Raw genomic sequence first — 26,628 nt, 5'->3', positions numbered from 1 at the left:
ATAGACAGCTAGGGACAGAAACCGAGACACACAAAAGAGTTGAGGGTTGAGATGAGGGGGGCGGGGGATAGAGGAGAGTGACAGCACCTTAAAGCTAATAGCATACTTCAACCCACTACACAGTATCTCTAGAAATTTTGTTCAGACTCTTCAGACCTCAAAATAAAACTAAAATTTAAAAAAAACAACAACTATAGATTCAAACTGTGAACTTCAGGGCACTGCTACTATATTACAGAACTGAATATATCCTACTATTGTCCAAATTTGTAAATAAGAAAAATCATAAAATATCTACTATGAAAATAAACAGAAACTTCATTCAAATGAAGTCAGGAGGGTAGAAGAGAGTTCTCACACATGTCACTCAATGCAAACTGTTGACCCCAACAGGAAGAGACAGCAGGTACCTTGCATCTCTGACAGGAGGTGATAATACTAGTACTTTACTACCTCATCAGAAAGAAGAGTCCTCCTTGCCCAGTAACAGCTCAGCTAATGGGAGACTGTCATAACTCAGCCAATGGAAAATCACTACATCTGAAACTTTCAGTCCTCCAACACGCTTCACTTACAACAGTGCCTCCCAAGTCCATAAAAAAGTGGTTCTCACCTTTGTTTTTCTGGACTTGCCCATAGTTTGCCATTAGACTGAATGTCCCAAACCACAATTCCTTGCTATTCCTGAATAAACCCATTCTGCTGGAGAAATATCTGGCTATTTATTTAAATTCAACATTATGTATGAGCAAACTGATATTTGGTAAAAACTGTCACCTGATGTAGCACTCTAATCACCCTCACATGGTTTGGATGAGGGATAAGAAAGGTGCTAATTGAGTTTTTTTTAAAAAAAATAGATTTTTATTGATTTCAGAGAGGAAGGGAGAGGAAGAGAGAGACAGAAACATCAACGATGAGGAATCCCAGCAACAACACAGCACTGGTAACTCTTACGCAGCCAGCTCTGGGCAGTGAACTTCCACTGGACAGAGAGGCCCTGTAGCCTCAGAGGCCAACCCCAGAACACTGCCACCCAGAGGCTGACCCACAAACTGACTCTTTGCTAAACACAAAATAAGGCAGTCTGGGAAACAAATGCGGCTTGCTTTAAAATAAGGACTGTGGTTTACAACACAGAGGAACAGTGTATCGCAGGGAAACTCAACACTCTCCTGAATACCTGGCAGGTCTAAGGCGAGCCACACTGAAGAATAGAAGAACCGAAGGACCTTCACTACTGCAATATTTTTTTTTTTCTTTTTTCACCTTTTAACTAAGAAACCAATTTTTTTTCTTTTTTTTTCTTTTCCTCTTCTTCTTCTTCTTTTTTTTTTTTTTCTTCTTTTTTCCATCACCTGATTTTACCCTTTTAATTACTACCTTCTTATTTTTAACCAGTATTATTACTGCTACCATTTTACCATTTTTTTTTTAAAAGTGCCATTTTATTTTCTCTTTATTTTATTTTGGGATTAGTGTTCTCCATTCTATTTTCATCCTTATATTATTGGTTGTTTCTAGTTTGCATTCATCTCCAGGGAGCTGTTGCTGGAATTTGTTGGGATTAATGGCTGTTCTATAGGAGTATTCTCCTCATATAAAAAAGTCTCTTCCCCTCTTCCACTTCATTCTCTCTTTTCGCTCTTTTTTTTTCTTTTCCTTTCTTCTCTCGCTTTTACTTTCCCCCCTCCTTTTTCCCAATTTCATTTTTGCACTCCTTTTTTTGGTCCCTAATTTTCTTTTCTTTTTTCTCTTTTCTCTTTTTCTCTTCCTTCTTCCTTATCCCCTAATTCTCTTAATTCAGGTGGTCACCTTTATTTGGGGTTATTAATATCGTGAATATATTTGTGTATAGTGCCTGGTACATGGTGCCTTGTTGTGTTGTATTTTGTGCCTTTAAATCAACACAGCAGATCCAAGCAACAGCAACCTCCTGAGCACCACACCCTCTGCTGAGGAACAGCAGCTGTACGTGAAACCTCGCCCCACCAGCCAGAAGAGCCACCACAGCTGTGAACAGCACCCACCAGAGGAGTTGGTGCCAACTGAAGAGCAGCTGCTACCGCAACCGCCCGAAGAGCAACCGCAGACCAAGGAGTCACTGCCACCAAGGGAGCAGCCACTGAACGACTCAACGTCTAGATATGTCAGTGAGATCAAACATGGGTAGACAAAGAAACCCCCAAAGGAAAGAGAAGGAGGACTCTCCAGAAAAGCAGCTAAGTAATACAGAGGCATGCAACATGACAGAAAAAGAATTCAGAATAAGGGTCCTAGAGTGCATAAACCGGACGGAGGAAAAAATCAACAGCTTATGCAAGAAGATAGAAGAAACAGATGAAAAAATCAATAACATATGGAAGAAGCTAGAAGAAACAGATGAAAAAATCAACAACTTAAGTAAGACCCAAGAAGAAATGAAGAGTGATATAGCTGCAATGAAAAACTCCATTGAAAGTATCAACAGTAGACTAGGAGAAGCGGAGGACCGAATTAGTGATTTAGAAGACAAGGAAGCAAAACACACCCAAAACGTACTGCAATTGGAGAAAAAAATGAAAAGACAGGAGGAGAGCCTAAGGGAGCTTTGGGACAACATGAAACGAAACAACATACGAATAATAGGGGTACCAGAACAACAGAAGGATGAACAAGGATTAGAAAACCTATTCGAAGAAATAATATCAGAAAACTTCCCTGAGGTGGAGAAGAAAAAAGTCACACAAGTCCAGAGAGTCCCAAACAAGGTGAACCCAAAAAGACCCACACCAAGACACATCATAATTACCATGGCAAATGTTCAGGACAAAGAGAGAATCTTACAGGCTGCAAGAGAGAGACGGAAAGTTACATACAAGGGATCTCCCATTAGATTGTCAAATGATTTCTCAACAGAAACACATCAGGCCAGAAAAGAATGGACAGAAATTTACAAAGTGATGCAAAGCAAAGGACTGAATCCAAGAATACTCTATCCAGCAAGGCTATCATTCAAACTTGAAGGGGAAATAAGAAGCTTCACAGACAAAAAAAGGCTAAGGGAGTTTATCACCACCAAGCCAGCAATGCAAGGAATGCTAAAGGGACTGGTATAAAAATAAGAAATAAAAAGCTCAGAAAGAAAACAGCCACACAAAAACAGAAATGCCTACAAACAAGTACCTTTCAATAATAACTTTAAACGTAAACGGACTAAATGCTCCAAACAAAAGACATCGAGTGGCTGAATGGATAAAAAAACATGACCCATACATCTGCTGTCTACAAGAAACCCACCTCATTAGAAGGGACTCACACAGACTGAAAGTGAAAGGATGGAAAAATATCTTTCAGGCAAATGGAAAGGAAAAGAAAGCTGGGGTAGCAATACTTATATCGGACAAAATAGACCTCAAAGTGAAGGCCATAACAAGAGATAAGGAAGGCCACTTCATAATACTAAAGGGATCAATACAACAAGAAGATATAATCCTGGTAAACATATATGCACCCAATGCAGGAGCACCCAAATTCATAAAAAAACTCCTGGAAGATATCAAAGGAGACATCGACAACAATACAATCATAGTAGGGGACTTTAATACACCACTGACAGCACTGGATAAGTCCTCTAGACAAATAATCAGCAAAGATACAGCAATCCTAAATGACTCACTAGATCAGATGGACTTAATAGACATCTTCAGAACACTTCACCCGAAAGCCAGGGAATATACATTCTACTCAAATGCTCATAGGACATATTCAAAAATAGACCATATATTGGGTCACAAGCAAAGTATCCCCAAATTCAAGAAAATTGAAATCATAAAAAGCGTCTTCGCAGACCACGATGGCATAATATTAGAAATAAACTACAATAAAAACAACCTAAAATACTCAAACACCTGGAAGCTGAATAGCATGCTATTAAATATTGATAGGGTTACCAATGAAATCAAAGAAGAAATTCGAAATATCCTGGAAACTAATGACAATGAAAACACAACAATCCAAAACCTATGGGACACAATGAAAGCAGTCCTGAGAGGGAAGTTTACAGCTCTACAGGCCTATCTCAACAAACAAGAAAAAATGGTAGTAAATCATCTAACTCTACAACTCAAAGAATTAGAAAGAGAGCATCAAGAAAACCCCAGAGTGAGCAGAAGGAAGGAGATAATAAAGATTAGAGCAGAAATAAATGACATAGAGACCAAAAAAACAATACAGAAAATCAATGAAACCAAGAGCTGGTTCTTTGAAAGGATAAACAAGATTGACAAACCTCTAGCCAGACTCACCAAGAAGCAAAGAGAGAGGACCCAAATAAACAAAATCAGAAACGATAGAGGCGAAATAACAACAGACCCCACAGAAATACAAATGATTGTTAAAAAATACTATGGACAGCTCTACTCCAACAAACTAGACAACCTGGAGGAAATGGACAAATTCCTAGAAAAATACAACATTCCAAAACTCAATCAGGAAGAATCTGAAAATCTCAACAGGCCAATAACTATGGAAGAAATTGAAGCAGTCATCAAAAAGCTTCCAGCAAACAAAAGCCCAGGACCAGACGGCTTCACAGGGGAGTTTTACCAAACATTCAAGGAAGAACTAAAACCTATCCTCCTCAGACTACTACAAAAAATTCAAGAGGAAGGAACACTTCCAAGCTCATTCTATGAAGCCAGCATCACCCTAATACCAAAACCAGGTAAAGACAACACAATGAAAGAGAATTACAGGCCAATATCCCTCATGAACATAGATGCCAAAATCCTCAACAAAATCTTAGCAAATCGGATCCAGCAGTACATCAGAAAGATCATACACCATGACCAAGTAGGATTTATCCCAGGGATGCAAGGATGGTACAATATCCGCAAATCAATAAACGTGATACATCACATAAACAAATTGAAAGAAAAAAACCACATGGTCATATCAATTGATGCAGAAAAAGCATTTGACAAAATTCAACACCCATTTTTGATAAAAGCTCTCAGCAAGGTGGGAGTAGAAGGATCATACCTCAACATAATAAAAGCCATATATGACAGGCCCACAGCCAACATCATACTCAATGGACAAAAACTAACACCATTTCCCCTAAGAACAGGAACAAGACAGGGATGCCCCCTCTCACCACTCCTGTTCAACATAGTACTGGAAGTGTTAGCCATTGCAATTCGGCAAGAAGAAGAAATAAAAGGCATCCAAATTGGAAAAGAGGAAGTAAAACTGTCCTTATTTGCAGACGACATGATATTATACATACAAAACCCTAGAGACTCCATCAAAAAGCTACTGGACTTAATACATGAATTTGGCAATGTAGCAGGATACAAAATTAACCCCAAGAAATCCGAGGCATTTCTATACACCAATAGTGAACTTTCAGAAAGAGAGATTATAAAAACAATCCCGTTTACCATCGCACCAAAAAAATTAAGCTACCTAGGTATAAACTTAACTAAAGAGGTAAAAGACCTCTACTCAGAAAACTACAGGACGTTGAAAAAAGATATAGAGGAAGACATAAACAGATGGAAGAACATACCGTGTTCATGGATTGGGAGAATCAACATCATTAAAATGTCCATACTACCCAAAGCAATCTATAAATTCAACGCACTTCCCATTAAAATACCAATGGCATACTTCAGAGATCTAGAACGAACTCTCCAAAAATTCATCTGGAATAAAAAAAGACCTCGAATAGCTGCAGCAATCCTGAAAAAGACCAAAGTAGGTGGGATCTCAATACCAGATATCAAGATGTATTACAAAGCCACTGTTCTCAAAACTGCCTGGTACTGGCACAAGAATAGGCATACAGATCAATGGAATAGAATAGAGAGCCCAGAAATCGGCCCGAACCAATATGCTCAATTAATATTTGACAAAGGAGGCAAGAACATACAATGGAGCCAAGATAGTCTCTTCAATAAATGGTGCTGGGAAAATTGGACAGATATATGCAAGAAAATGAAACTAGACCACCAACTTACACCATACACAAAAATAAACTCAAAATGGATAAAGGACTTAAATGTACGACAGGAAACCATAAAAATTCTAGAAGAATCCAAAGGCAACAAAATCTCAGACATATGCCGAAGCAATTTCTTCACTGATACAGCTCCTAGGGCACTTGAAATGAAAGAGAAAATGAACAAATGGGACTACATCAAAATAAAAAGCTTCTGCACAGCAAAAGAAACCATCAACAAAACAACGAGAAAACCCACTGTGTGGGAAAACATATTTGCCAATGTCATATCTGATAAGGGCCTAATCTCCAAAATTTATAGGGAACTCATACAACTTAACAAAAGGAAGATAAACAATCCAATCAAAAAATGGGCAAAGGACCTAAATAGACACCTTTCAAAAGAGGACATTCAGAAAGCCAAGAGACATATGAAAACATGCTCAAAGTCACTAATCATCCGAGAGATGCAAATCAAAACAACAATGAGGTACCATCTCACACCTGTCAGACTGGCTATCATCAACAAATCAACAAACGACAAGTGCTGGAGAGGATGTGGAGAAAAAGGAACACTTGTGCACTGCTGGTGGGAATGCAGACTGGTGCAGCCACTATGGAAGACAGTATGGAGTTTCCTTAAAAAACTGAAAATGGAACTCCCATTTGACCCTGTGATCCCACTTCTAGGACTATATCCCAAGAAACCAGAAACACCAATCAGAAAGGATATATGCACCCCTAGGTTCATAGCAGCACAATTCACCATAGCTAAGATCTGGAAACAGCCTAAGTGCCCATCAGTAGATGAATGGATTAGAAAACTGTGGTACATCTACACGATGGAATACTATGCTGCTCTAAAAAGGAAGGAACTCTTACCATTTGCAACGTCATGGATGGAACTGGAGAGCATTATGCTAAGTGAAATAAGCCAGTCAATGAAGGAAAAATACCACATGATCTCACTCATTCATGGATAATAGAGACCATTATAAACTTTTGAACAATAATAGATACAGAGGCAGAGCTGCCTCAAACAGATTGTCAAACTGCAGCAGGAAGGCCAGGGAGGGTTGCGGGGCAGGAGGTAGGGGGGTAAGAGATCAACTAAAGGACTTGTATGCATGCATAGAAGCATAACCAGTGGACATAAGACATTGGGGGATAGGGGAGGCTAGGGGACTGTCTAGGGCGGGGGGATAAAATGGACACATATGTAATACCCTTTGTAATACTTTAAGCAATAAAAAAAAAGAAAAAAATTAAAAAAAAAAAAGAAAAAGAAACATCAACGATGAGAGAGAATCATTGATCGGCTGCCTCCTGCACGCCCCCTACTGGGGATCAAGCCCACAACCCAGGCATGTGCCCTGGCCAGAAATTGAACCATGACCTCCTGGTTCATAGGTTGATACTCAACCATTGAGCCACCCTAGCCAGGCTAAAATTTTTTGTATTTATTGATTTTAGAGAGGGAGGATGGGAGAAACGTTGCTTCGTTGTTCCATTATTTATGCATTCATTGTTTGATTCTTGTATGTGTCCTGACCAACGATCGAACCTGCAACCTTGGTATATTGGGAAGATGCTCTAACCAACTGAGCCACCCAGCCAGGACTCATTTATGTTTTATCTTCCCTAAAAAGCTAAGAGTGCTTTAAAGGCTGCATACACAAAGGACTCCTTACAAACTTAGGGGAAGGTCAGGCGAATCAGGAAGAGAACCCAAGGTTTGATGCTCTATGTGCAATTAAAATATGTTGCCTTCAGGATTTAAGTGCTACATAACCTTTAAATTTCCCAGTTCCTGTGGAAACTGAAAAATAACTCAAAGGATCCATCTTCTCCAGAATCTGGTGGTATGCTAGATTTTTCTGGGGGCAAGATATTGAATAGTGATTCCAAAATAAATGAGGAAATAAAGGAGATTAGATGGGAAATGGGGGTAATTTCCATCAAAGGTCTTAATCCAATCCTATATAATAAAAGGCTAATATGCAAATTGTCCCCTGGAGAATTCGGCCAACCGGGAGATTGACTACTTGCCATGACATGCGCTGACCACCAGGGGGTGGCACAGAATGAAGGCAGGCCCAGGCCTGATCACTGGCCAGGCCTAGGAACCCTACCTGTGCATGAATTTTGTGCACCGGGCCTCTAGTAAAATAATAAAGCTCAGGCAAGCCTCAAATTAATGATAGCTTAATTCACTCACTGATTCTCAGTTTTCCAAGGACTCCCTAGAGATGATAGGCTGGTTACATTATGACACTCTTGAATAGACTGGCTGACTACAAGGTACAACCAATGAGTTCAGAATGGTTGCCTGATATCTATCAGTTTGGCTAAAAATAACTAGCTTTCCTGGCATACAAACTGAGATCATAGAATGATAAAACTAAAAGTTTTAAATCAGTCTTCTTAAAATATCAGTTCAATGCACTGATGACTGCCTCTCTTAGAAGGGTGTTAACAAATAGATAGGCAACCTGACCTAAAGAGACTATATTATATTTTAATTAATTGTATACCAGATGGCACAAATATTTCCTACCTAATGCGTATTCATGACTCAGTAACATCACTGAGTCTGAAAATCTTTATATTCTACTAGAGGCCCGGTTCATGAAATTCATGCACTGGGAGGAGGGGTGTCCTTCAGCCCAGCCTGCCCCCTCTCACAGTCCGAGAGCCCTCAGGGGATGTCCCACTGACAGAGGGGATGTCCTCTGTGGGAGGTGACCAGGCTGACAGGGGAAGGCGCCACCTCCATGACCCCACTGCTGCTGCTGCTGCTGGCTGCCGCTGCTGCTGCTGGCTGCCGCTGCTGCTGGCCACTACTGCTGCTGGCCGCTGCTGCTGCTGGCTGCCGCAGCCACCAAGGTGTTTTCATCAACACAGACTCCAGTCCCTTCACCACGAAAAAAATGACAACTTTCTGTAGGCATTTTCAAGATGTCTCTTTCATAGGATATGACCTTTCTTTTCTTTTCTTTCTTTCTTTCCTTTTCTTTTCTTCTTCCTTTTCTTTCTTTCTTTCTTTCTTTCTTTCTTTCTTTCTTTCTTTCTTTCTTTCTTTCTTTCTTTCTCTTTCTTTCTTTCTTTCTTTCTTTCTTTCTCTTTCTTTCTTTCCTTTTTCTTTTTCTTTCTTTCTCTCTCTCTCTCTCCCTCCCTCCCTTCTTTCCTTCCTTCCTTCCTTTTTTATTCTCACCTGAGGATATTTTTCCATTGATTTTTAGAGAGCATGGAAGAGAGAGGGAAAGACAGAGAGAAACATCAATGTGAGAGGGACACTTTGATTGGTTGTCTCCTGCATGAGCCCTGACCTGGGCCCCGGCCAGGGAGGAGCCTGCAACCTAGGTACATACCCTTGATCAGAATCGAACCCAGATCCTGCGGTCCGCAGGCCAAGGCTCTATCCACTGAGCCAAACTGGCTAGGGCAGGATATGACATTTCTTAGCCCCTCCAGCAGCAGACCTTTGTTTTTTCTTCCAGGAGTGAGGTGGAAAAACCCTGGATCACCTTCTTGGATTCTTATTACCCAAGTTACCAAGAACACTGCAAGTGGCGTACTGGGAGCTTAGCCAATGAGTGGTCAGAAAAGGTGTTTCCTCTGCAGCTCACATGCAGAGGCGGGACTGCTGGTGCATGGCTGCTGGAAGGGCCCCTCCCCTTGCCCCCCCCCCCCCCCCCCCCCGTCTCCACTCTCCAGGCCTGCTCAAAGCCGCTACGGCCGGCGCTGGCAGGCCCCCACAGTCTCCGCTCTCTGGGTTTGCTCAAAACTGCCGCAGCCGGCGCTGGCAGGCCCCTCCTGTCTCTCCACTCCGAGCCTGCTCAAGCCATCGCAGCATCCGTGGCTTGCCTCACCTCACACGCAGTCCCCTCCCGCCCACCTGCACATGCAGCCTCCTCCTGAACGGTCGTGACGTTACGGTATCCCGGACAATTTGCATATTACCTATTTATTTATATATATCCAGCTAAGGTATCCACATACCCTGAAAATATGAGCACCATACTGAAACTAGCAAAAATAAAAGCAAAATATACTTCATGGGAAAGATAGCTTTTCAATAAATGGTGGTGGGGCAACTGGATATCTACATGCGAAAGAATGAAGCTGGACTCTCACCTCACATCATACATAAAAATACACTCAAAACATCAGAGAAAGTGCAAAACTCTTTGAAGAAAACAAAGTAGCAAGTCTTTGCAGCCTTGGGTAGACAATGGTTTCTTAGACATGATACTAAAAGTGCATACAACAATAGAACTGTAGAAAATATCTACAAGTAATATTTCTGATAAGAAACTTAAGTTTATACTATATAAAGAACTCTTACAACTCAACAACAAAAAGACAATAACCCAATTTTAAAATGGGCAAAGGACCATACCTGGTTTGGCTCAGTGAATAGAGCATCCACCACAAACTGAAGAGTCCCAGGTTTGATTCCTATCAAGGGCACGTGCCTCAGTTGCAGTCCCCAGTTGGTGGAGGAGGCAACCAATCAATGTGTCTCTCTCACATCGATGTCTCCTCTCTCTGTCTCTCCCCCTCCATTCCCCTCTCTCTAAAAAACAAATGGAAAAATATCCTTGGGTGAGGATTAACAACAAAAATGGCCAAAGGATTTGGATAGACATTTCTCCTAGGAAGACACACAAATGGCCACTAAGTACTTTAAAAATGCTCAACCATCATTAGTCATTAGGGAAACGCAAATCAAGAATATATAATATCAATTCATGCCCACGAAAATAGCTCTATAATCAGAAGACTGGGGCCCAACTTTGAGGATCTTACCTAAAATTACACAGCTATTAATGGCAGATCTGAAAGCACTAGAATTGCCCTAGCCGGTTTGCCTCAGTGGATAGAGTGTTGGCCTGCAGACTGAAGGGTCCCCGGTTTGATTCCAGTCAAGGGTACATGCCTGCGTTGCAGGCTCAGTCCCCAATGGAGGCATGCAGGAGGCCAATCAGTGATTCTCTCTCATCATTGATGTTTCTCTCTCTCTCTTTCCCTCTACCTTCCTCTCTGAAATCAAAAAAAAAAATAAAAAATAAAAATAAATAAGTAAATAAAAGCACTAGAATTGCCCTCGCTGGTTTGGCTCAGTAGATAGAGTGTTGGCCCACAGACTGAAGGGTCTCAGGTTCGATTCTAGTCAAGGGCACATACCTCGGTTGCAGGCTCAATCCCTGTGCAGGAGGCAACCAATCGATATATCTCTCTCACACTGATGTTTCTGTCTCTCCCCCTCCAATCTCTCTAAAAATCAATGGAAAAATATACTCAGGTGAGAATTAACAAAAAAATAAAAATAAATAAAAGGAGTAGAACCAAAGTCTTCTGATTACCAACCCAATGTTTTACTCACAAGGTGGTACCCCCTTTCTTGTTACAGGCCATTTGAATGTTCAACTTGCATTTGTGGAAATTCTCTTATGCTCTGCTGAGTAATCCCCTTCTTGTGCATTTCAGGGCTCTTAAGTATTTGAATATACTATTTAACATTAAATTTTATATATCTGGTCCAAATAGATATTTTTAGAATTTAAAAAAATCCTATAAAATTTTACCCTTTTTTTCTAATAAGATTAAGTGTATTCAATAATCTAGTAAAAGTTTTGATTATAAGTATCCAACAGTATAAAAAGTACAAAACAGATTTGTATATTTCTAATGTATTAATACAAAGTGCATGGCTACATACAGTACATCCTACAGGCAAAGAGGATAAAGAAGACTGTGGCCCTGGCCCGGTAGCTCAGTTGGTTAGAGCATCATCCTGATATGACAACATTGCGGGTTCCATCCCCAGTCGGAGTACATATCAATGTTTCTCTATCTCTTTCTAAAATAAAAATAAAATTTAAATTTAAAAAAAGAAGACTGTGAAAGAAAAAAAAGAAGACTGTGGTTGAGACCTAGTAATGAATAAATAAATAAATAAACACAGAAGTAGAAATGATCTATACTATAGTATAGTCTACCAATACTGCAGCCAAAATGTATTTTAAAAAAAACTTTCAAAATAAAAAGGTTAAGACTACATATGTCTATCATACAACAAATCCTATCTCTGTCCCCTGAAATCCCCCTAGTTTCATTCATTAGAAGGGGATTTAAAAGAAAGACTTAAAGAGCATTTTACAGCAGCATTCCGTTTCCTCTGAAATACTCAGCACTTTAAAAATATATATATATACATATATTTTTTTTCTTTTATAAACTAGATACTGGCTTCAGTTGGTGGAACTTGTGGAAAGGAAGGAAAAGTAATCCATTCAGAACTATTCCAGAAGTTGTCTTCTGGCAGAATAGCAGATATACGAGTTAAACACAGGAGGGTCATTTTTGTTGCTGTGGGTTTGTTTGTTGCTTTTCTTCTAAAATTTAAATTGTATTTTGTTCTCCTTCTACATAAACCTCAGGGGCCACTCCTGAGTGGCGCTGGGCAGGGGCTCTGGCCCCCGGCTTCTCAGAGGCTGCTTTCTCACTGCTACAGCAAGGCTTGAATAGATGTGTGTCAATGAGGACTTCCCCAAAACGCCTTTATAGAAAATCTCACAACGTATGTTCTGTCTTTTCCAGTATGTGAGATCTAAAAAGGAAAAAAAACCTGGCATTCTGGTAGAGCCCGCCCGAAGCCATCCCTGTCTCTGAGCCATCATCTGACTGGTTACTATAACAAGGAGATTGAGCTGGGGAGGCACTCAGGGTGGGTCTGTGAGCATCAGAATTACAATGTTTCAATTCCTTCTGCAATTTGCTGATCTGCTTGCTTTTTATCCTGTTTCCAGGTAGAATTTTCACTTTCTTTGGTTTCAAGTTAGTCTATAGACCGGGTCCTGGCCTTGCACCTACCACATGATTCCAGTTTTTTTGTTTAAATATATTTTGATTTTTTTACAGAGAGGAAGGGAGAGGGAGAGGAATAGAGAGTTAGAAACATCGATGAGAGAGAAACATCAATCAGCTGCCTCCTGCACTCTCCCTATTGGGAATGTGCCCGAAACCAAGGTACATGCCCTTTACCAGAATCGAACCTGGGACCCTGCAGTCCGCAGGCCGATGCTCTACCCACTGAGTCAAACTGGTTAGGGCTCCAGTTTTGTTTTGTTTTGGTTTTTTAATCCTGCTAGTAATTTCTTCCATCTTTTCACAAGCAGGACATAGGCATTACAGATGTCTCCTGAATGAGTCTCATGCAACACAAAAAGGGTCTGGAAGTCCTTTTCATAGCATTTACTGTCTGAATTGAGAACTGGAGAATTTATCTCTGCAAATACAGCAGTCGTCTATCCTTTAATACATCTATGGCTTGTAAAAACCAAACATCTTTTCTGCTGGGTAACAGTCTTCCAAAAACAGCTGTTCTGATACAAAAAATGAAAGGGTCCAAGCTGCCTGCCACTGCGGGAGTCAAATAAGTAGAAATGAAGTTGAATCTTTATGGTGTGTCTATCAGATAGCAGGCAATCTGAGAGAGCAGCAGGTGTAACACCCTGAAAAGATTGCTCTGACATTTCAATTCAAGTCAGCCCTTCTGTATGATACTAGAGGCCCGGCGCACAAAATTAGTGCACGGGTACCATCCCTAGGCCTGGTCTGCAATCAGAGCCATCTTCTCTGGCTGCCGTCCCCATCCCCCACTGCCACGCACCCCCGGTTCCCAGTTCCCCATTGGGCAATCGGAGCCTGCCGGCCAGGAGAAGGGACTGAGAGGTTGGCCAGCAGGCCCTGAACAGGCAATCAGGGCCTGAGGGCTGAGGGCAGCTCCTGTGTTGAGTGTCTGCCCCCTGGTGGTCAGTGAGCATCATAGCAACCATTGGTTCCACCATTTGGTCGATTTACATATTAGATGGTTAGAGACTAGGAACAAAATTTAAAGTTAGTGAGTTCCCAGGGTCTGCTTTCTATCATTGTCCTTGCAAAGATTAGCCCTGATAAAGATGAGCCCAGAACAGTGTCTCCCTTCAGATAGGTCCTGTCCTTGATCTGAGCTTAAAATGTATTTTCTTTTGAGTAACAGGCTCATCTCAGCTCTGGGGCTGCTTTATCTTCAGAGCCTGTTCTTCTCCTGCAACACATCATCCAGTTTCCCGAGTCTATAAGAAAATCTCTTCGTTATAGTGAGTAGCTATTAAACAACTGTGATTCTATTTCTATTATATACCTCGCCCCTATTGGTTCCATGGCAATAACTTTCCAGAGGTGCAGAATACATACCAGGCCAACCCCACATCCAATGGCTCCTTCCTCCTCAGCTGCCTGGCCTAGAAAGATTGCCTCCTACGGCTCTGCAGTTGCTACCGCTGGCCAGGAAGGCATAGATTCAGCTTTCTAAATTTTAGGTCTTCTAGGATATACTAGAAGTCTGTGACTGCCTCTGGTTAAGAACTGAGCCAGTAGTGGGGGTGGGGTGGGGTGGATATTTTTCATCAAATATATTTTTTGTATTATTTGAATTATTACCATATGCAATGGAACATAGAAAATAAGAGTTCATTACAATTATTCTGATATTTATGGTAGCAATAAACATATATATAATCAGAATTTTCCCCATGATCCCAGAAAGGTTAGTTTATTTTCTAGTTTTCTTTCCTTTTCCAGTGTTAGAAAGAATTGTTTATTCACACCCTCACTGACATGACAGATGCATAACCCTAGCGGGGTCTCCACTGAGAAGCAGAATACCTTGCAGAGGAAGGTGCCCAGGCAGCCATCTATATTTGCTGGGAAGTTTGTTCTTATTTTCCACTCTGCCAAAAAAACTAGATCTGCTTAACATATTCCCCAGGCCTGGCAAGTGTGGCTCAGTGGTTGAGCATTGACTTATGAACCATGAGGTCACGGTTCGATTCCCGGTCAGGGCACATGCCTGGGTTGTGGGTTCGATCCCCAGTGTGGGGCGTGCAGGAGGCAGCTGATCAATGATTCTCTCTCATCACTGATGTTTCTATCTCTCTCTCCTCCCTTCCTCTCTGAAATCAATAAAAATATATTTTGAAAAATAAAAAAGTTCCCCAATCTCTTTAAAGGAAGCCAAGTAGAGGGAGGCTGCAGCTGGTGTATTAACCTAAGCAGTGTTTTCAAGCCATAAAAAACACTACAGCAGGGCTTCCCCTAGGATTGCTTAAGGGTCACCCACACTGGGGTCCCCAGCCTTGGGCATCAGTCAGCTTGTCCTGAGGGACCCCTAAGCCTGAAAGTGGATTTTACTGATCAATCTGGAGCTGGACATATGTGGTGATAGAGGTGACTGGCTGGTGGGGGGCGTGGCCCTCAGGTTGTGGAAGGTAGAGTGGCTAGGCACTCACTCCCCAGTGCAGGCAAGGTCTGTCCTGTGCACTGCCACCAGGACATGGGGAAAGATCAGAACACAGGTCCAGGGGTTTCAAGGTCCTGTCCACATCAGCCAGTCCTGTGGTGTCCTCGCCAAGGGCAATGAAGCTATAGTTACCTTATAGCAGTGGCATTGCTGTCATTAGTCAGGCCTTTGAGGCCAAGCTGCGCAGCCCTGTCCAAGCACTGAGGCTCCAGGTTCGCTCCTCTCCATGCACTTCATGAGGCAGCAGGTGAGGAAGGCCCTGGCAAGTAGGCGCTGGTGCAGCTGACATTGGAGGCAATCACCGTAGCCTTGAAGCAGGTCTCAGGCTTGCACGTGAGATCACTGGGCACCGAGGTCCACCATTTGGTGGATTGAGTGGTAGTGGAACTCAACAACAGTCTCCAGGGAAATGCCATCGCCACAAAAGTTTTGAAAGGTGCCATGCAGGGACTGCCACCCGCAAGCACAAGTACCAGTGCTGTTCCAGGGACAGGCGTGGCATTCCAGTCTGCATCTCCACCTTGCCCTATGTGGAGGGTTGCTCTATACATCCCTGCATGCTATGCTGAGACCCCTTTCCTAGTTTTTAATAATTCCACCTTTAATTTGTTATGCTATAAGTCCCATTATTAATTCCAACAGCAACATAAGGAAGACAAAACTTTAGAGGTCTTTTTAGTTACCTGTGGAGTTTTGTTTTTTTTTAAAATATATTTTGATTTTTTACAGAGAGGAAGGGAGAGAGATAGAGAGTTAGAAACATCGATGAGAGAGAACCATCGATCAGCTGCCTCCTGCACATCTCCCACTGGGGATGTGCCCGCAACCCAGGTACATGCCCTTGACCGGAATCGAACCTGGGACCTTTCAGTCCGCAAGCTGACGCTCCATCCACTGAGCCAAACCGGTTTCGGCTACCTGTGGAGTTTAAACACTTAGTAGACTAGAGCTATAGAATTTCCTGACTAAAAAAACATCCATCTGAGCCCTGGCTGGTTTTCTTAGTGGAGCATCAGCCTGCAGACTGATGTGAAGAGTCAGGGTTTGATTCCCAATCTAGGGCATGAACCTTGGTTCCAGGTTCCCCAGCCCTCCTAGGGGATCTTGTGGGAGGCAACCAATCAATGTGTCTCTCTCACGTCAATGTTTCTCTCTCTCTCCCCCTCCCTCCCTTCTACTCTCTCTAGAAATCAATGAAAAAAATATCAGGTGAGGATGAAAATAAATGACATTCATATGAAAAATCAAATATGCTATGTTGGGTATAGGTTCTAAGCTGAGTAATCATGATGAGGATAGTATGTGACAACACAAAACTCTGTTCACTTATTCCTTCCTTCACTCAAATATTTAATGAAGATTATGCACCCAGCCTTATGCTAGGAACTTCTGATATAACAGTCATCATAAATAGACTTGCTTCCTGTTCTCATGGAACTTACTTAGTCTAGTGGAGGAAACAAGCATAAATCAAATCATTGCAAAAAAATTTAATGTGTAGCTAAAATTGGGATCAGTGCTGTGAAGAAAATTATTCTGCAGGCAATGGAAGTTTTAAAAAAAAATAACAGCATGTTCAGATCTGCAGATTAGGGTAAGAAAAAAATATTGTAGTTAAGTGAAATTACAGTGTAGAGAGGTACTTACGGCAGTAAGACCAAATAAGTACATAGAATTACAATGTTAACATTCTTCAAATTCTTATAAAAGGTACCAAGGAATTTTCAGTGATTACAAATCTAAGGCCGGTTTTACTGCTGATGTCCTCAAAGCACTTTGGTCTTGCCATAGCCCAGGGCCTTGGCTCAGCAGATACTAAGTCTAGACACTGCTGAGTGAGTAATATCAGAGCCTTTTCCTATCGGGTCTTCTTTCCATGACCCTGCCAAGACTTCAGAGTCAAGACTATCAGCATCATGGTCAGTATAGCTCTCCACTTATTTCAGAAGAGAAGACTCTACTCACCTGATTATCGAGTTTCAGCTGTCGAAGCTTCAGAGCCTCATCTTCAAAGGCACTGTTTTGAAAAAGTGGAAAAAAACATGTATAGAGAAAATCCTTTTAAAACCATGTCATTTTATCTTTTCCATATATTACCATGGGCTATTTGCAATCAATGAATTCTGCCTTAGGAAAAGCATCAATTTTAGAATGCTGCCCACACTGACTTGCCATCCTTACTGCCACAATTATTCAACAGAGGACCTGAGGATATTTTTGCCATTGATTATTAGAGAGAGTGGAAGGGAGGAGGAGAGACAGAAAGAGAGAAACATTGATGTGAGTGAGAGTGACACATCAATTGGTTGCCTCCAGAACTCCCCCCCACTGGCATGGGGTGGAAGTGGGGGGCAGATCGAACCTGCAACCAAAGTACGTGTGCCCTTGACTGGAACTGAACCCACAACCCTTCAATCTGAGAGCCAGCACTCTAACCAATGAGCAACCGGCTAGGGCAACAGGTGTTTTTGTGTGTTTTTTTTTTTTTTTTTTTTTTTTTTTATGGAAGAAAACAACAAAAATGGAATCAAATGACATCTTCAATTGATAAATCAAATCCTTTTGAACTTTTTTAAAAATACATTTTTATTGATTTCAGAGAGGAAAGGAGAGGGAGAGAGAGACAGAAACATCAATGATAAGAGAGAATCATTGATTGGCTGCCTCCTGCACACCCCCTACTGGGGATCCAGCCTGCAACTTGGGCATGTGCCCTTGACTAGAATTGAACCCGGGACCCTTCAGTCCACAGGCCAATGCTCTATCCACTAAGCCAAACTAGCTAGGGCCCTAATTTTTAACTTTTTAAAAACTCTCTCTGAAGCCTTTTCCTAATTTAAGATTTTATTTTGTTATCCAACATTCTTGGAAAGAATAAACTATAAAACAAAGCAGAAATGATCCTAAATTACTTGTATAATGAACTTCTACTGGGAGCTTACAGTTGGTTGGAGCATCGTCCCATATGCTGGTCCAGGCACATACCCAGGTTGGGGGTTCCATTCCCAGTCAGGATGAGTACAGGAGGCAGCCAATCTATGTTTCTCTCTCACATCAATGTTTCTGTGTGTGTGTGTGTGTGTGTGTGTGTGTGTGTGTGTGTGTGTGTGTTTCTCCCTTCTTCTCTCTAAAAATCAACAGAAAACATGTCCTGGGATGAGGATTTTTTTTAAAAAAGAAGACAAATTCCATGGCTACAAAGGCAAGCATGGCTTTTCCTGCATTTGGGGTAAATACACCAAAGTATCTATCCGTGGTTTAATGGTTTAACCACTACATTCCTACATTTTAGAAGGTTTTATGCATTTTAATAATGCATAGCAACTTGAAATTTGCATACCGTCTCCAAAACTCTTCCTGCCTATTAACCCTTTAGCCATAGGTGTAGAGGAGCATTCTCATTCTCTGACAATCTCCTCTATTAACTCCCTTATATCCTGTATGTTTAAAAAATCACACTGGATATTCAAAGGAAACCATCTCCTTTTTCCTGCTTAAAAGAAAGATAAACAAATAAATAAAAATGCCAGGTACAATTCTGGCCTCAGCTCTTTGGGCACCTACATTTCTCCTATATATGTTCCTGTTTTCCTTAATGTCATTAATACTCAATCACATATTTTACTATTGTAGCTTAATGAATACAGTACTGGAATATTATTAGTATTCAGTAGATTTTAGTATAAATCTGAAAAAGTTCTACATAAAACGACTAAGGGAAAAAATATTATGAACATTATATAAGAAAGGGCAAATTGGTGAAAAAATCCACTGTTATGGATTTTCAACAACTACTACTGTGATTTTTTCTCCAACTCATGTTGCCTTCAACTCTAAACCAGAATTGTAAAACCCTCTGGCATGTAAAAAAAAAAAAAAAAAAAAAAAAATTTAAAATCATCCTATGCCCCTCCCACCTGAATGCTAAAGTAACCCAAATAAAGCTAAATTCTGACACACAACTGAAGTCCTCAAACATTTCTCTGAAGGCCTCTAATAATGAAACCAGGTGTGTTTTTTCAATATCCTATGTTGACACCATTTAATTCCTTTCATCAAGCCTGGGCAAGCTGAGCAATTTAAGTAAACAGGGTATAATCAAAGCATTTAACCTTAACACAAGAGACACTAAAAAGAAGCTATGTAACATTTAGATGCCTCTTATATATCAAAGCTATACTTTTTTTCTGAGCTCTAGCATTAAATTTTAACAGCAGAAATAATAAAGATATTTTATGTACTTATATTAAACCTGAACTAGAATTTCTAGTCTAAACTGGACTATGATCTTACTGAATTTTTCATTTTTCCCTTTAATATTCTCTTTCCCTCATTTCACACTAAGTTGCCAAATAGCAAACCTAACCAAGCCTGGTTAATAAATCAACACAAAACATGGAGACTGGTAGAAGGGGTGGAGATGTGGAAAAGGCTGACCTCACACCCATGTGTCAGATGAAAATCAAGAGAGAGATCTTGGCTATAGAGGTCACCCCCTGAGGAGTGAGTGGTCCCAGCCCCACACCAGTCGCTCCACCCCAGTGTTCCAGTGCTAGGAAGAGAAGTTCCCATTACTTCTGGCTGTAAAATCCAGTAGGGATTGTGGCTCAGTGAGACACCGGGCTGCTGGAGTCCCAAGTGTTCCTCTTAAAGGGAATATTATTAGTATTCAGTAGATTACCTACTGAATCAGACTCACTTGATCTGAGCTCCAGCAGCGGGGCAGCATCTTGTAAGGCACCAGGGACAAATGGGGAGGAACTAAATAAAGTATCTGACATTAAGGTGAGAGCTGGAGGAGCAGCTTTCTCCCAGAGAGAAGTGCCCGCAGAGGCCATTTCCTTTTCTGAGTCCGCCCCACACAGAGCCAGCAGGTGGGTGCCATACCTGAGTCATCAATCTGGTTAATGCTCACCCTGTCCTGGTGATTCCCTGAGACTCTGCCCTGCCCTACCCAACATTCAGGCCCAGCCAAACTGTTTACAGTGGCATTTCCACATTAATGGCCTGTCTTAGCTCCTGCTTCAGACTTTCCTAAAATCTCTCAAGCAGCATCTGGCCTCAGAGTGGCATGTTCCCCTTGCTAAGTGGCTATCCAGAGGATGCTCTAACCCACCGAGCTACCCGGCCAGGACAAAAGCCAGTTTATTAAAATAAGAAAATCTATTCTCTTAGCAATTTTCACATTCTACACCATGCAGTGTTATTAACTGTAGTCACCAAACTATACATTACACCCCCATGACTTATTCATTTTATAACCAGGAGTTTTGACCCTCTTCACCCATTTTGCCTATCCACCCTCAGCAACTACCAATCTGTTCTCTATATCTCTGAGTTTGGTTTTTTGGTTTTGTTTAGTTTTTTAGACTCCACATACAAGTGAAATCTTAAGTACAGGTTTCCACACTATGGGCCGCAGGTGGGACTTTCCCCACCCCTGATTTATATGGAAAAAAAATAACTTAATAAATCATACCATTTACATCCAGTTCTACACTAAGCTAACACCCTTATGAGCTCTCTCAGGCTTTCCTGATACCTCAGGACACATCTTGCTAACAGATGCACAAAATAAATCCAAATACAGCACAAATGCTCACAGACAGTTCAAAGCTTTGGCAGCTGGATGCTGAGTGTAGTTCCTGGCAAAGGGGTCTGGTGGGGCTTTTATATATATGCTAGAGGCCCAGTGCACAAAAATTTGTGCACTCGGGGGAGTCCCTCAGCCTGGCCTGTCCCCTCTCGCACTCTGGGACCCCTCGGGGGATGTCCACCTGCTGGCTTAGGCCCGCTCCCTGGGGAATCAGGCCTAAGCTGGCAGTCAGACATCTCTCTGGCAGACCAGGAGTCCTTGGGGGATGTCCACTTGCCAGCGGGGACCAGGCCTAAGCTGCAGTCAGGCATCCCTAGCGCTGCTGAGGAGGTGGGAGAGGCTCCCGCCATCATTGCTGTGTTCATAGCCATCAGCCTGGCTTGTGGCTGAGCAGAACTCCCACCAGGGGGCAGCTCCTGCATTGAGCGTCTGCCCCCTGGTGGTCAGTGTGTGTCATAGTGACCAGTCATTCCCAGTTGTTCTGCTGTTAGGGTCAATTTGCATATTATCCTTTTATTATATGCCTGGTGCATGGGTGGGGGCTGGCTGCTTTGCCCTGAAGGGTGTCCCAGATCAGGGTGGGGGTCCCGCTGGGGTGCCTGGCCAGCCTGGGTGAGGGGCTGAGGGCCATTTTCAGACTGGCCACACCCCCTTCAGGGTGGGGGTACCTGCTGGAGTGCCTGGCCAGCCTGGTGAGGGGCTGAGGGCTATTTTCAGGTTGGCCACACCCCCTTCAGGGACGGGAGTCCTGCTGGGATGCCTGGACAGCCTGGGTGAGGGGCTGATGGCTGTTTGCAGGCTGGCCACAGCCCCTTCAGGGTGGGGGTCCTCCCTGGGGTGCCTGGCCAGCCTGGGTGAAGGGGTGATGGCTGTTTGCAGGCTGGCCATGGCCCCCAGCCACCCAAGCTCCCAGTGGAGGCTGGCTGGAAGCAGGTATCTGGGATTTATTTATCTTCTATAATTGAAACTTTGTTGCCTTTAGTGGATGCCACAGCCAGCCAGGGCAGGCGGGAAGCTTGGCTTCCTCCATCGCCGGAGCAACCAAGCCTCCTGCTTGCTCCAGCTCCATGGCTGCCAGCCACCATCTTGGTTGGGTTAATTTGCATACAGTTGCTCTGATTGGCTGGTGGGCGTGGCCTGGGGCATAGCAAAGTTATGGTCAATTTGCATGTTTCTCTTTTATTAGACTAGATTAGATACTAGTGACCTAGCATGCGAAATGGCACAAGTCCTGGAATCCCTCCCCATGCATGCCTCCCCGCGCACGCAGCCCTGCCTTCCCTCCCAGAAAGAGTCCCACAGCCGCCGCCCCTGCCACCACAGTGGGAGGCGGGACCCAGAAACCAGCCTGCCACCCTGGCAGGACCCAGAAACCCTCCTGCACCTCCGGTCAAGTCCTCCAGAATCAAGTCCCCACCCACCCACGTGCACCTGCTACACAGGCAGCCTCCTGCTGATCGGTTACTATGGGGTAATGGCATGATGACCACAGGCTTTTTATATAATTGACTAGGGGCCCGGTGCAGAAAAATTTGTGTACTGGCGGGGGAGGGGGGATGGGGTGGGTGTCTCTCAGCCCCACTGTGCCCTCTCACAGTCTGAGACCCCTCGGGAGAAAACCACCTGCTGGCTTAGGCCCGCTCCCCAGGTGGCAGATGGCAGGCCTGATCCCTCGGTGCCTGCCCCGCCTCCCCGGGTCGTGCACACGACAGGGCTGATCTAGGGGTTGGGGCACCGCCCCAGGTCCGGTCACACACTGCACAGGATGCCCGGGCGGGCCGGCGATCGCTGCTGCCCTGCCCGGCCGCCCCGGGTAGGGTCGCACACGGGATGCCCGGATGGAGGACGGGCGGGCTGGCCGATTGCTGCTGCACTACCCAGCCACCCCGGGTCGGGTCGCACACGGACGCCTGCCACCCCGGGTTACAGATAGCAGGCCCGGATGGTGGCAGGGCAGACGGGATGGCGCTGTCCTGCCCTGCCTGCAGTATGCAAATTAGCCACCATCTTTATTGGTGGTTAATTTGCATATTGCACTGATTAGCCAATGGGAGGCATAGCGAAGGTACAGTCAATTACCATGTTTGTCTATTATTAGATAGGATACTAGAGATCTGGTGCATGAATCCATGCATGGGTGGGGTCCCTCGGGGTGGCCTTTGGGGATCAGGCCAAAACCGGTAGTCCAATGCCACCTGCGGATCCTGCCTGCAGCTCCCGCTCATCCCAGTCCGCTGCACCTGCCACAGGCTCACGCCCAGTCAGTCCTGATTGGGAGAGGCTTGCGCTGCCACAGCAGCACTCGCCCTGTGAGCCCTGCCTCTGGCGCCCATGATGAGGGAGAGGAGTAGAGGGGGCGGGATGCGATCAGCCCTCTGATGGGTAGTGGGATGCCCTTGCTGGCCCAGGATCTGGATCCATCCTGCTGATGTTCACGCCAGTTGTTGGGAGCCACCTGGCGGCCACTTTTATATCCTTTCTTCCTTACAGAGCTTCTAGGGAGGGGAAGCAGCCACGGTGCCTGAGGCCAACTTCCAGGAGGCCGGTGGCGCTGTCAGGATCATGCTAGCAGCACCGGTCGGTCGGTGCCTGGCCTGTTCTTCTGGAGATTGGACCTGCAGAACTACTGAGGGAGTGAGTGGCTGCCACTGACTGGTGGGCCACTGGAATGGATCGGTCAACTGAGCAATGCTCCCACTATGGGAGCATACTGATTACCAGGGGGCAGCTTCTGGGTTGAGCATCTGCCCCCTGGTGGTCAGTGTGTGTCATAGCAACCGGTCATTTGGTCATTCAGTTGCTTAGGCTTTTATATATATAGATATACTAGAGGCCCGGTGCACAAATTCAGGGTCTCTTGGCCTGGCCTGCAGGATCAGGCTGAAACCGGCTCTCCGACATCCCCCAAGGGGTCCTGGATTGCAAGAGGTGCAGGCCAGGCCAAGAGACCTCACCGGTGCACAATCAGGGCCAGGGAGGGATGCAGGAGGTTCGGCAGCTAGGGAGGGATCGCAGGAGGGCTCCAGGGTATGTCTCACTCAGTCCAGATGACCCAGACCTCAGCAGTAAGCTAACCTACCCCCTGGTGGTCAGTGCACATCATAGCAACTGGTAAACCGGTTGACTGTCTGCCACCTGGTGGTCAGTGCACATCATAGTGAGCGATTGAACAGCTTTAGCATATCATTAGCATATTACACTGATTGGTTGAACAGCCAACAGGTTGACAGGACACTTAGCATATTAGGCTTTTACTATATAGAAGGATATTGATTTCAGAGAGGAAGGGAGAGGAAGAGAGAGACAGAAACATCATTGATGAGAGAGAATCATTGATTGGCTGCCTCCTGCATGCTCCCACCTGGGGACCAAGCCCACAACCCAGGCATGTGCCCCTGACCAGAATCAAACCCGGGACCTTTCAGTCCGCAAGCCAATGCTCTATTCACTGAGCCAAACTGGCTAGGGCTGGTGGGGCCACTCTTGCTGCTCAGGGTGCACACTGCCTATATAACTGGCTTGTTGCAAAACAAACACTAAATGCTGTATTCACTTTTTGCCTTTGTTGGTAAAACTGAAGATTCTCTTTGGATTCCTTTCAGTTAGCAAAAACACATACTAACGTAGGTTTTTCATAAAAGCAAAGTGGCATGATGCAACTTTTGAAAAGCAAGGGATACAGGAATGTGTCTTTCCCTTCTGACTTATTTCACTGAGCATAATGTGTGATGAGAAAATGGTGAATTCAGCTTGAACACTAAATTGGAGAACTGAGCTGGAGATGTCTGTGGGACCACAAAGTAGAAAGGATAGTAAACAACTATACAGGACTTCTTTGCAAGAGAGAAATTTTGGAAAGTAACCGCTTAGGACATAAGGAACTCAGGAGAAGGCACCAGTGGGAAGGGATGAACATTAGGTTCAATCCTTAACCGGATTTACCACCTATCCATGAGCAGATGGATGCTGAAAGTGTTTGGGAAGCATCTGCCGTGGAGTTGATTATTATGCTTATAACAGAAATGTGTAAATTGTCTTTTTTGCAGGAGTGAATACAAGACAATAAAGTGATCACAATCCTGGATCAAGAACGGCAAGGAAAGCATGAACTGATTATCAGCCCCAAATATGAGCTATGAAAATGAAAAAAAATGTTCCATCAGGCATTTATTTAAACTGTTAATCTAATGAAAACCATTTCATTTTGTACAGGTTAGTACGGGGGGAAAAAACACACCCAGAATTTCTGCAGAGTAAAAGAAATGAAATTGCTATTTTCCTCCCATTTTTCTCATGGAACATTTCCTATTTACTTGGTCAAACAGGGAAAACTCTAAACATATATCTTAGACTTAGAGAAACACAGACCTACTACTCAAGTGTGGCAGATGATAATGCCCACAAGAACTCCATTCTCTTGAACTACCCTCCAATTATTGACCAGCCAAAGTTTAAACTGAAGATACCTACACAAGGCTTTATCACACAGGTAATTCTTTACAAATGTGCCCTATTTACCTACCTTTGTTTACGGGCACCAGAAATATTTCCCTAGTCCCCCTGTACTATTCTTCACTTATTCAGCTAACAAACATTTGGTAAAAGTCTGCTAAAAGATTGCCTCTACTCATCTACTCCTGTACACACACTTTTAAGAATCACTAGATGAACTGAAAATAACACAAGTATCTGCCACGAGTAAAATGGATAAAATGTGATCTAGTCATTAATGGAATGTTATACAGTACATTAATGAAAATGAGCACAATCCATAAGTTGATTGCAAACATAATGTAAAACAAATAAGCAACAAACAAAACATTACATTTTTAAAGCTTCCTTTTACATCAAGTTCAAAAACATAAACCAAATTAGATTGCTTATGTATAAACACAGAAGACAAAGTCATAAAAAAGAAAAAAGGAAATGATCATCTCAAGAGTCACAGCAGACCCATACATCTATGGCCAATCAATTGTGTGTGTGTTTATTAATCCTCATCCTCATACTCTTTTTCATTGATTTTCAGAGAGTGGGAGAGAGGGAGAGAGAAAAAAACATCGATGTGAGAGGGACACATCAATTGGTTGCCTCCCATCCATGCCCCAACCAAAGCTGCACGTGCCCCTCACTAGGAATCGAACCCACAACCCTTTGGTTGATGGGCCATCGCTCTAACACTGAGCAAACTGGCCAGAGATCATTTGACAAGGGTGCCAAGATCATTCAATGAAGAAACAATAGTTTCTTCAACAAGTAGTGCTAGACAACTAAATATCCACATGCAAAAGAATAAAATTGGACCTCTATCTCACACCATATATAAAAACTAGAGGCCCAGTGCACGAATTCATGCACCAGTGGGGTCCCTCGGCCTGGCCTGTGGGATCGGGCCAAAACCAGCTCTCCAACATCCCCTAAGGCAGCGGTTCTCAACCTGTGGGTCGCGACCCCTTTGGGGGTCAAACGACCCTTTCACAGGGGTCGCTTAAGACTACTGGAAAATACATATATAATTACATATTGTTTTTGTGATTAATCACTATGCTTTAATTATGTTCAATTTATAACAATGAAATTGGGGGTCACCACAACATGAGGAACTGTATTTAAAGGGTTGCGATATTAGGAAGGTTGAGAACCACTGCCCTAAGGGTCCTGGATTGTGAGAGGGTATAGGCCAGGCTGAAGGACCCCACC

The 26,628-nt window shown here is 43.4% G+C and overlaps 1 protein-coding gene and 1 pseudogene across 5 annotated transcripts in view; both read right to left on the bottom strand.

Moving 5' to 3' along the window:
* The window catches only part of TULP3 (TUB like protein 3), a 98,439-nt gene that overhangs the window by 27,755 nt on the left and 44,056 nt on the right, over nucleotides 1–26,628 (bottom strand). For 4 of the 5 annotated variants that reach the window (XM_036301710.1, XM_036301712.1, XM_036301715.1 and 1 more), the window contains exon 2: nucleotides 17,298–17,349. In XM_036301710.1, the coding sequence (XP_036157603.1) occupies nucleotides 17,298–17,349 (52 nt within the window). Of the gene's footprint in view, nucleotides 1–15,464; nucleotides 16,105–17,297; nucleotides 17,350–26,628 lie in introns of those variants that run through there. The other variant, XM_036301713.1, reaches the window with a different exon arrangement.
* Nucleotides 12,415–13,336, bottom strand: LOC118649684 (annotated as a pseudogene).

This window comes from Myotis myotis, unplaced genomic scaffold (genome assembly GCF_014108235.1).
Source record: "Myotis myotis isolate mMyoMyo1 unplaced genomic scaffold, mMyoMyo1.p scaffold_m19_p_3, whole genome shotgun sequence".
NCBI classification, from domain to species: Eukaryota; Metazoa; Chordata; class Mammalia; order Chiroptera; family Vespertilionidae; genus Myotis; species Myotis myotis.
The sequence above is the reverse complement of the archived record's forward strand: the minus strand, read 5'-3'. Positions and strand labels throughout refer to the sequence as shown.